At 40.2% G+C, this 11,941-nt stretch overlaps 1 protein-coding gene and 1 long non-coding RNA gene across 3 annotated transcripts; one reads left to right on the top strand and one right to left on the bottom strand.

The window, feature by feature from the left end:
- The first annotated feature begins 7,153 nt into the window (after positions 1-7,153).
- On the top strand, positions 7,154-8,972 carry LOC129762911 (interferon-inducible double-stranded RNA-dependent protein kinase activator A homolog B). 2 transcript variants are annotated; one of them, XM_055761525.1, is made up of 3 exons: positions 7,154-7,470; positions 7,535-8,055; positions 8,120-8,971. In XM_055761525.1, the coding sequence occupies exons 2-3, from the start codon at positions 7,549-7,551 to the stop codon at positions 8,561-8,563; spliced, it is 951 nt and encodes a 316-aa protein (XP_055617500.1). In that variant the 5' UTR covers positions 7,154-7,470; positions 7,535-7,548; the 3' UTR covers positions 8,564-8,971. The 2 variants fall into 2 exon arrangements, with proteins under 2 accessions (XP_055617500.1, XP_055617501.1); XM_055761526.1 differs by lacking the exon at positions 7,154-7,470 and having other exon boundaries at positions 8,120-8,972.
- Positions 8,702-10,143, bottom strand: LOC129762912 (uncharacterized). Its single transcript, XR_008740746.1, has 2 exons — positions 9,719-10,143; positions 8,702-9,646 (listed from the first exon to the last, which is right to left on the bottom strand). It is a non-coding gene; the product is annotated as an uncharacterized LOC129762912 (long non-coding RNA).
- Positions 10,144-11,941: the final 1,798 nt, after the last annotated feature.

Here is an 11,941-nt window from a genome sequence, read left to right as displayed (position 1 = left end):
TGCGTATACAGCAAGAGGTAATCATCGTTCTCTTCACTCCTCCTCGATGATCAACCTCTAGGATCCGGAATTTGATTACTCCAGACCTAACATCTTGCAGAAGTGGTTATGCTTCAGCGGTCCTAGTGGCTTAGTTAGTATATCGGCTGACATTTGATCCGTCGGACAATATTCCAACGCAATCTGCCCCGTTGATAACAGCTCCTGAACAAATTTCTGCCGAGTATCTATATGCTTCGATCTTCGGTTGACACGTTCCGTTTTGACAAACGCGATACAGCCCTGGTTGTCTTCGCGTATAGTTGTTGCTATTACCTGACGCTCTCCGAAGTCCGACAACAGTTGCCTCAACCAGACTGCTTCCTAACTGGCCTCGCTGAGCGCAACATATTCCGCCTCCATAGATGAAAGCGTTACACTGGTTTGTCCTCGACTTGCCCACGAAATGGTTCCACCACAAAATTGAAAAACAAAACCCGATGTTGATCTGCGACTTGCCAAATCGTCAGCCCAATCGGCATCCGAAAAGCCTAGCAATGCCTGATCTTCTCTGCCGCCCAATCGTAGACTATAGCCGATGGTACCTTTGAGATATCTCATTACTCTTTTCGCCGCCACCCAATCCTGCTCCGTGGGTGCAGCAAACTTTCTACCAAGAAGAGCTGCGCTATTAGCGATGTCAGGGCGAGCCACAACTGAAAGGTAAAGGAGACTTCCGACCACACTTCGGTACTTGGAGGCATCCTTCAGAAACTCAGTTTTATCTTCCATCTTGACGTAGCTTGGATCCATCGGCGCTTTAGCCGGTTTCGCCTCATTCATACCGCAATCTTTCAAAAGCTTTTCGATGTAGTTCTGCAGCCGAATCGTATATGCGTCTTCCTCACGACGAATTTCCATGCCAAGGAAATGGCGAACATCTCCCAGACACGTAACTTCAAACTCCTTCTTCAGCCCATCCGTTACTGCCTCCAGTTCTTCGGTACACGCCGACGACAGAAGAATATCGTCGACATAAACCAGTAAAAACACCTTGGTATCACCGCAAACCCGCACATACAGACAAGGGTCAGCCGACGATTGCTGGAACTGTAGCTTGCTGAGCACGTCGTGGAGCCGTTTGTGCCAACAACGCGCGGATTGGCGTAATCCGTATATACTCTTCTTAAGCCTGCAGACGTAACCTTCTTTGCCCGGTACTACACACTCTAGCGGTTGGCGCATGTAAACCTCTTCTACTAAAATACCGTAGAGGTAGGCCGTCTTAATGTCTAGATGCCTCACCGCCATCTTCCGCTTCGATGCAATGGCCAACAGCGTACGAAAAGTCGCATGTCGGGTGATAGGAGCGAACACGTCCTCAAAATCTTCCCCGAATTTTTGTGAAAAGCCTTGGGCCACGACTCTCGCCTTATGCTTCACTATGTTCCCCTTTTCGTCACGCTTTAGCTTGTACACCCATCGCGATCCTACAACTTTACGTCCTTTTGGCAATGGGACCAGTTCCCATGTGTTCAGGGATCGGCTTCTCCTCTTCTTCGAGCTTCAATGGATCCATCTCCTCCTCGACGGCTACTCTTTCTTTATTGCTAGCTTCGAAATGCAACGGAATATCAACCGACGACATACCATTCCCCAGTTCGACAAAACGTGCATCACGACTGAGTGTGATGAGATCAGTCTTGCAATCCACAAACCTGTAGGCTTTGTGATCCATCGAGTATCCCACAAAACGAAGCTTCGTTGACTTACTTTCAAGCTTTCCGCGCTTCTGATCCGGTATATGCACGAAGGCCTCTAAGCCGAAGATGCGAAGATGACTCAGATCCGGCTTGCGGCCCCACCAGAGTTCGTAGGGCGTTTTTGGTATACTTCTCGAAGGCAAACGATTTTGCAAATACGTTGCAGTCAGCACTGCCTCTCCCCAATACCGCTTCGGCATGCCAGAGTCAATCAACATGCATGTTGCCATCTCCGTAATCGACCGGTTCTTACGTTCGGCCACACCATTGGATTGAGGAGTGTAGGGTGTCGTGAACTGCGGCATAATTCCCTCCGCACGGTAAAAGTTCTTCAACTCGTTGTTGCAAAATTCACCCCCTCCGTCAGAACGAATAGCTCCAGGCTTTCGTCCAAAAATATTCTCTGTCCATCGAACGTAATCTTTTATCATCTGTGTTGCTTCCGATTTGTGCTTCAACAAATATGTGACCGTAAAGCGACTATAATCGTCAATCAAGTGCATGACGAATCGATTACCACTTGGAGTAACGGTTTTCATCGGTCCGCACAAATTCGTATGTACAATGTCAAGCACTCGTCTGGATTTACGTTCGGCTACCGGGGGAAAAGGCTGTCTCACGGATTTTCCCTCTAGACAACATTCACATACAAGGCGCATGCCACAGTCACCTACCTTAACGCCAGTTGCCAAATCTTCCTTGAAGAGTCGCTCAGTTGCTGCCCAATCCCTGTGGCCAAATCTCCGATGCCACTGATGCTGGCAGTTTTCCCGATGCTCACCAGTTGCAGCCTTGTTGGAAACTTCCAACGTACGAAGGTAGTATAGACCACCGTAGCGAAAGCCCGTCGCCACGACGTCTCCTCCTGCTTCAACAATTCGACAGTCGTTACCATCAAAATTCACCGCAAGATTCTTCTCCGCCAACTTGGCCACCGATATCAGATTCGTCGACAATCCCGGAACGAACTTCACATTTTTCATATTAATCTTCATCGGGTTGCCCGAACCGTCCACACCACTGAGCATTCCACAACCTTCTCCGTGGATCTCCGTCTTTTGTCCGTCAGCGAGCACAATACACCCACCGGAAACTTCTTTCAACGATTCGAAAAATTCACGATTGTTGGTCATATGGGCACTTGCCCCACTGTCAATTACCCACGATGTCGACCGAACACTTTCACTGCCGGTAAACGCAACACTTTTTCCATCGCATTGAGCGGCTTTCGCTTTGGGAATTTTTTCCTTTGAACTTTCTCCCTTCTGATTCCTGAACTTTCGGCAATCCCGACGCAAATGTCCCGGACGTTTACAAAAGTGGCACACGCGAGACTCTTTCGGTTTGTTATCCACCGACCGCATAGCTTTTTCCGATTTCGACCCGGTACCGGCACCCTCACGCTCCAAACGACGATAATATTCATCCGTCAGTTTGGATTTGACGATATCCAGCGAGATATCATCATCTTCACGACTGTCCAAAGCCGCAACAATGCCATCAAACGAGGGTGGCAAACTTCGCAATAGCATACACACTTTCGTGTCCTTATCCAGCTCCGTACCGGCAGCGTCCAAACGATCGAAAAGTTCGTCAATCTCGCGCAAATGTTCCTCCAAATTACCACGCTCGGGGAGGTTTACCGCACACAATTTCTTCAGCAAAGAAATTCGTACTGATCGTGTCGTTTTCTGGTGGTACGATTTCAATGCGTTGAACACTTCATAGGCACTAACACAGTTTCGGATGAGTGACAGCTGGCTATCCTCAAGCAGCAGCATTAAAGTGGCCTTCGCCTTCCGGTCGGCAATTCTCCACTCATCGTCACGTTCTTCCGGCGGGAGCGGCTCACTCACCACAGTCCACAAATATTCGCGCTGTAATAGCATCTCAATGCGCACTTTCCAGGTTCGCCAATTTGTGCCATTCAGCTTGGCAAATGCAAAACGAGAATCCGCCATCTTGGCAAAACACGTCCGAAAAACAGTACAAGTTATCAAGCACTAGCGACGCTTGTCGAAAAACGAAACTTTTTCAAAATGACGATGACTCTGCACTTTACAGCAGCAGCACACCAACACACACAAACGCCGTCGAACTTTCGCGATACTCCGTCACTTTTCAAACGGACTATTTCTTCCGAGATTTCTCAAATACTACTATTTCCTGGGCCCATAACCTGACGACGATACGACTAGCAGAGTAACACGGCGGACCAGGAAACCAGTTTCAGATTGATCACGGTGAAATAAAACACGCGAGTTTACACTTGATAACTTGTATTTTAGGATAAACGATTGAATGAACTGTAGTTGGGAAAAGTGCTTTATCGAATGAGAGCACACACTATTCACCTAGGGGTATATCAATTGAATCAACGATTACTCACTAGGGAAGGGGTGCTCGGATGTAATGCGTATACAGCAAGAGGTAATCATCGTTCTCTTCAACAATGACCTGATTAAAATGTTGCATCTTGTGTCTGTTTTGTCAATGTGTGCTCTGAAGGTAAGCTTTCGAACGAAAGTTAGACCCAGATACACTACTTCTGAAGACCATTCAATACTATTGCCATTAAGACTGACTGTCATATTTTGAGGAGGAACAAGCTTTGGAGTTTTCTTGTGGGGAAACAATATAACTTCCCAGCAAACATTAAATCGCATAACAAGCGTATATATAACATCATATGCCCTAAAATTTGGTTGGCATATAATGCGCCTAACTGGCATATGCATGCAAAAGTGGAGGCCATATACATACATGGCAAATGCTTACCGAATTTGTTTGGATGAATATGCAACTTTGACCGGCTATAATAGCGACTTTTACCATACTCATATACGATTTATTACAGACATCGAAAAAAAAACATATGGCGCAAAATATTTTCGTGAAATGTTTATTATAGCCTCACGAATCGCCATTTTTATATATGAGTATTTATGTTTATTATGAGTATTTATGGTATATTATCATCCACCAGCTATCTCGCGCGGCTATCTGCAATTTAATTCAACAGCGGTTAAAACTTTCGAGTGCATCAGCATTTCATTGACATTTCAATATGATGTAATATGTCCTTTATTATGATCTAATATGATTTACTGTTTCATGATTTTCTTCAGCATGCAACACGATTTTCTACAGCACTGAATCGATTTAAATTATACGCTTATACGACACACAAACTGCATCAGCGTAATATACGCATATGATGCGGATTAAATATATTTTACGACAATGTACATCATAAAATTGATGTTTATTATACCGATATGCGACTTAATTTGATAATGGTATATAAAATCGAGTTTTTACATTTTATGCGATTTCAAATATACACGATACATACTTTGATTGATATTATATGCGATTATGATTTATTCGGATTTCTTGTAAGACTTGGCACGTGCAAAATTATACGATTTAATGTTTGCTGGGTTGTGTCTTTGCGGCATTTATGCATATTTTCCAATTATTGAAATATCCAGACAATGCATCTAACCCTCTTTGAAGTTTAGATCTTAGTTCTGTGATACTTCTGCCCTTGTAAATGATGGCAGAGTCATCTGCAAATAGTGACAGTTTCCCATCAGATGGGAGTGCGGGAATATCTGAAGTGTAGATATTGAAAAAAATTGGTCCCAAGATGGATTCTTGAGGAACACCTGCATTCACAATGAATTTCTCTGATGCAATATTGTTTATAGAAACATTAAACGATCTATCAGAAAGATAATTTTTGATAATTTTTATCAAGTATGTAGGAAAACCAATGTTCTGAAGCTTGTAAATGAGACCATTATGCCAAACATTATCAAATGCTTTTTCAACATCAAGAAGTGCCATGGCAGATGATTTTGAAACTGACTTGTTTCGTCTGATTATGTTGTATACTCTACGAAGCTGGTGAATGGTAGAGTGGCCTTTTCGGAATCCAAACTGCTCATCCAAAAATATATTGTGCTCATCTGCAAAAGCAAGAATGCGCGTTAATATAATTTTTTCGAATACTTTCGAAAATGCTGGGAGAAGGCTAATTGGTCGATAGCTCTTTGAAGAAGAAGGATCTTTTCCGGGTTTTAGTATCGGGATCACTTTTGCCAACTTCCAACTCGAGGGGAAGTAGCTAAGTGATAGACTTCTGTTGAAGACAGGAGTCATAATTTCATATAAGTTGTTACTAAGATGTTTCAACTCAATGTTAAATATACTATCGAAGCCGGGGGCCTTCATATTCTTCAACGAGCGTATAACCGAGATAACCTCTGCAGTCGAGATGATTTCATTCTCTTGAGGTACAGAATGAATATTGTCAAAAGCCCTTACAGTATCATTGACCGAAGCTTCAAATGGACTTGTAATGTTCTGGCCAAGATTGTGTGAACTAGCGAAATGGTTGCCAATTGCATTAGCATTTTCGGCAGGTGTTATCAATCGTTCTGAATTGTCAGGTTGAAGAAGAGGAGGAATAGGATTAGACTTGGTCTTGAGAATTTTAGCGAGCCTCCAAAATGGCTTGGAGTTATTCGGAAGTTTACTAATATCCTATTCCTCGAGAGTTATATGTGATTGAAAAAAATCTCATTTTTTATTTAACACCCGTTATATGCAGTTGATCTATATGTTTGTGAAACGGTCTAGTATAAGAATTTAATGCTTTTGTGTTTTTTTTCTTTTTCGTTATTAGTTTGTTTGTCTTGTCCCCTCATCTCACCGTCGCCCACAATCAACAGATAGTCGAATACCAGATGCTATCCCTGGTCATTATGCACAATGCTACAGTGCGTGCGGCAACTCTCGGTCAACCGGTCTCAAGAAAACGATACCTCATATCCATATCCCTAACCTGACCAGTCCCACAAAAATTGTTGCCCCTCTAACCTCGAGTAAACCGCGAGTAATCGGTCGAAACCTACTAAACATAGATTTAAGTTGAAATTCTGTATAAAAAATCATGAATTAGTGGCTTTGCAAAGCAAAGATTGAGCCTTTTAAACAAATGAATTGGAAAAAAAATGTCTTCACAAAATCAAATTTCTTCACAGTAAGTCAAATGTCTTCAAAATGAAAACATGACTTCAAACCTGGCATCTCTGTACCGAGGTACCACTCAGTGACACATTAGAGGCGATTGTAACTTGTATTGGACATGGTACATTGTCGATGTCGAATTAGATGTAACGTACTGTATAATTAATCCTTTTTTTACAGACATTTAAAGAATCTCACAGACATATCAACTTTTAATCACAGATATTTGAAAACAAAATCTGGCATCTCTGCTCAGCCGGTATCCTAACCAAGGCGCTTATATAAATGTTTAACAGGTGAAGCAACATCATTACTTTAAAATGATGTGGATTACGGTTTGTAGAGCGGGGGTTGTTTGTTTTTTTATTGCTAGGATACGCCATTTTCGCATTTTCACATGCGAGAATAGTGGATGAACTGGAGGAGAATGAAATTCTACGAAATCATCCCTTCTTTTTCACATAAATTCGCGAAAGCCGAACATAGTAGGCATCGTTCGAATAAGGGTCGTGGCAGTTTGTAGAGAACCGCCGGCAAATGTTTGTAAACAATATCGACAGCATTTCCAATATGGCTGAAAGTGCATTTCATATGATTGTTTCACCTGGTATATATATATAGGTGCCTTGATCCCAACGTTTCACAAACCAAACCTTCAGATTCTAAACACAGAAAATAGAAATATAAATTCGTACGATGCTTCTTTTCGTGCACAAATATTCGATCAATAAAATGTTTCTGTATTTTACTTTCAGATCCACTCGAACAAATGGCTACAAAAACTATGGGGAGTAAAACTCCAGTGACCGAATTACAAGAGATATGTGTCTCGCGGAAGGCAGTTGCTCCTATTTATGAAAGCATCAGCGAGGAACTGGATGGCTCTTTGCCAAATACAAAAATTTTCAGGACCCAGGTTAAAGCTTTGGGTTATACTTCAACAGGATTGGGAAGGTCAAAAAAAGACTCAAAACATGATGCTGCATTTAAGTTGTTGAAAAGACTACTTAATAGCAATGACAACGAAATGGATGTCGATGATCAACATTTTTTGTCCGTTCTACAATCAGATAAGGTAACGGAAGTACGTGATATATGTGTACAAAGAAATTTTCCAGTTCCGGAAATAAATTGTGTTCGAACATCGGGCCCCTCACATGCACCAGAATTTGAGTTCGAATGTCGTATCGATACGATTGTACGAAGAGGTGTCCACAAAACCAAAAAGGGAGCCAAGCAAGCAGCGTGCCAAGCAATGATAAAAACGTTACAGGCTGTGAGTTCTTTGTTAGTTTTTTTTTCGTTTCGGTTTCATATAATCACTTGATTTCTCTATGCAGATGCCCGTCGATGAATCTATTATGCAGATACAATCTCTTGATAAAGTTACAGAAATGGCCGTAGATGAAGATGAGAATACAATTCGAACTTATCGAGAATACAAAAACTCTGACATCAAGAAAAAATTGGGAGTGAAAATATGTGACCGTCATAAATTTTTCGAAGAGTTAGAAATGTCGAAAATAGCATCCGCAAGGCGCATATTTACAGATGAAACCATAAGCATTGACGACAAATGCACACTCATGCCTAAAGCCTTATCACTCAAGTACGATATGAAATTAGAGGACAGCCAATTACAGAATGAAGATGGTCAGAAGCTGTATTGTTTCGAGTTGTTGAATACCGAGTACGACTGTTTTATTTTTGGCTTGAAAGATGTATTTTTCAAAAGAATTTTCGATTATTTTAAAAACATGTTAAATTTTGATCACATAGGTTAATTATAGTATTTTAAATCGCGGCAAGCTAGAACCAAAACGTTTGGTTTTGGCAAAATCCATTTGTAGGCTGTAAAATTTCACCAAGAATCCAAGATATTGGTTGAGTTCTTTTCAACGAATAAATAACTGAAAGCAGCGTTTTGGTACTCTGAAGAATAAAATTGAATCAAAGAAATTTAGGTACTGTGAGAACAGTATTAATCCAAAAAATATTTTGCAAAAATAAAATAAACAAATACCGTTATAAGTGTAACTATCGAATATTGTTATACAACCTATCAATGAACTACAGTAATCGTTCGCTAACTGGTCTGCTTTTTAACTGGGCGAACACTAACTGGTCCTTTTTTTATTAATCCGTTTATTTTTACAGGCTCAGTTACATAGGTTTAAAGGAGCCACGCTCTTAAATATATTTTTACTATAAAATATCAACATGTTTCTTTAATTCTATGGTTAATAAAATAGGAAACCGATTACTCGCGGTCGACTCGAGTTAAGAAGGGTGACACACTTTGATCGGGAAAAGGATGGGATGTAAGGATATTGTAGCAATGTTCACACTCACACTCGCATTTACATTCACATTCTCATTCAACCTCACACTTCACACTCAATTCTTAAAACTATCCTTACATCTAATATGTATTCACAATTTAACTTATTCTAATGTTAGTAGGAAGGGAACCGATAAACTGGTCCTTATTAATTTAGCAATTAGCCTCGTCTCGTCTCAACTTTAGTCACTGTCGAGACGAGCGAAATATTCTATTCCAGTACACGAGTTTGATTGAAATGGTTCATTTGGTAGACGGGAAAGATTTCTGACACTTTTTCTCGGTATGATCAGTGATGTCAGATATGAAGACATGTTCTTATTTTGAGAAATACATTATATTGCACAGCAATAAACTTCGAAACATCTACGGTGCTGTGGAGGTACAGATAATGTCCACCTGGATACGTGAAACAAATGTTTTAAAAGTACATTCAGATCTCTTGTTACATAGTTGGGGTAGGGTTTACTGTTTGGAGGTCTAAGTAGAAGAAATCACCAAGGTTCCCGATGATATCAACTCAAAGCTGTGAATTTATTGGATCGAATCAGTATCAGTATGTCGCACAATTGTATCATAACAAATCTGAGGTACTTACAATTGGATTCCTACTAGATATTTTTATATAATAAATTTAATATAATAGGGTATTTAAATTTCTAGTCTAGTTTCACAATTATAATAACAAGTTAGTTAATAATGAAAATCCAATTAACTTCGAATGCTGTTTCTATTCATCATCAAATCAAAATCAAGTGGGTGACGTCTTTAGAGAACTCCCATTGAACTGACAGGAGCCAACATATCGGGTATCCCACTGACATTTTCCCTTTGTTTTCATCAGGGGTTAGACATCAATTGAATATAGGCTACCCAAAATCAAAATCAATATGGCGTCATTTGTTTATCAACATATCATTTACGAGGATTGAAATCGAAAAATGCGCTGCTTTATTCTAACTGCATGAGCGATATTCATATTTCACTAGGTAGTGCGGACTGAATCAAAACGGCTGATCCAATTGAAATGTCAAATCCAATCCAATCCAAATTGAAATGTCAAAAGAGATCCAACGATTAGGAGTGTTATTTTTCTTATGATAATCAACACTACAAAAGAGGTATTGTTATCAAAGGCAAACATAATTAAACTTATAAAATGAACGAACTTCATTTTTCCGTCAATTGTTTAATTGGCCATTGCATCTCTGAAAGAGAATCTCATATTGCAAGGTATCAGGACCTGACCGATCATCAACAAACTACGAATAACACTTAGTTCACTCCAAGATTTCAACGTGGGAGCGAAATTCGACATTGGCGAATTTGATACGTACATACATAGCAAAAGTGAAATGTTTTGGGTACTATTTTTTCTAACGTCGGTGAAAACAGTTTTGCTAGTGAAGCTGGCCGAATGAAATCCGCGTAATTATGATCCGCTAGTACTGGTTATGAATATAACGGTAAAGCAATCTGCGCTTCGTGGTTTCTTTTCCGGTTGAAATGTAACGATGTATCTCTATCAAAATTGTACAGTCACAAGCACACTGAAGAGAGAACAGATGCATGCGATGCAATCCCTCGACGCCAGACCCTAAAGTGCAATCCACAGCTCTCTTGCAAAAAGAAACGAACATGCTCCGCCAACGGATTGGATGATAGTTTTTGCTGTACAAGGACAGCACACCAGTTCGATTAAAGACAGCAGAGTGTACGCAACAGCAGCAAATTTGAAGCAGAATTTAAGAAGAAATTGAAGTGCTTGTATAATTTATAACTCTGTATAATTTCATGTATATTTCTATAGTATTAAGTAAAATACAATGTACATAGTTATAGTTTAGGCATGTGTTGTGTTTTGTCTCCGATGAAACGAGTCCCTCAATCTGCCACAGTGATGTGAAGTTTCATGCGAATGGAAAATCCCCGCTGCATCACTTCAATGAAGGCAGTCTGCATCGCGCCCACGGGGGGAATTTGGTTTCTCAACGTTTGGCAATCCGCATAAAGGCTGCTTTGGTATCGCGCAGCGGGATTAACTAGCAATTTTTACAGTCCACTGCATTAAGACGCTATAAAAATAATCCTGAAAATGTGTATGAAAGGTTTGCTACAGTTTTGGTTTTCAATAATTCAAACATCGTACTTACTCCACAGATACGCGAATCCTCATTCGGAACTAGTTTGTCGTCTCCGCAAAAATCGACCCAGTGCGTCTGTAAATACGTTTCCGAAAGAATACGATAAAAGCTAACGCGAACATTTTCACTCGTATTCGGGCAGTCTTTCACTGAGCAACGCATTTTTAATGTCCACTTTCCCTGATATAATATTTCTTCGAATGAAATAAAAACAAACGAAGTCACAGTCACCTAAATGTTTACTCCTGCGATTTGAAAACATTCGATGAAAAGTGGAACGAAGAGTTGCCAGATGATTTTAAAAAAAAGTCTGTAAAAATATGTGAAAGTCTGTTAAAAATGTGGAAATTTCTGTAAAAGTGTGCGGATCTGTAGAAATATCTTTTAACGTTATTTTTTCCAGATTCATTGATACTTTGTACATCGCGATGCACGTGAGATTGTCTTTTGTATATTATGGTATATTTTGTATATGTACATCTTTTATATATACAGCCATTCCATGCCAAACCGATATAGTAGTTCTCACATTTCGATGAAAAGTGGTAGTTTTGTTCTTTATCGCGAAACATTAGACCCTTTTTTCCACCATTTCCATTTTAGGGTGGTCCGAAAAATAATTTTTCCCCAGTTTTTCCCAAAACTGACTTTTTTCAAAAATTTATAAATTTTGAAAC

Source organism: Toxorhynchites rutilus, chromosome 1 (genome assembly GCF_029784135.1).
Source record: "Toxorhynchites rutilus septentrionalis strain SRP chromosome 1, ASM2978413v1, whole genome shotgun sequence".
Lineage (NCBI taxonomy): Eukaryota > Metazoa > Arthropoda > Insecta > Diptera > Culicidae > Toxorhynchites > Toxorhynchites rutilus.
Note: the sequence above shows the minus strand (reverse complement) of the source record. Positions and strands in the feature narration are given on the sequence as shown.

What these genes read in the sequence shown, in the direction of transcription:
- LOC129762911 (XM_055761526.1), top strand. Translation starts at nt 7,549, where the DNA reads ATGGCTACAAAAACTATGGGGAGTAAAACTCCAGTGACCGAATTACAA. An exon ending in TGATAAAAACGTTACAGGCT is followed by an intron (nt 8,056 to 8,119) that starts GTGAGTTCTTTG and finishes TTCTCTATGCAG; the next exon opens with ATGCCCGTCGATGAATCTAT.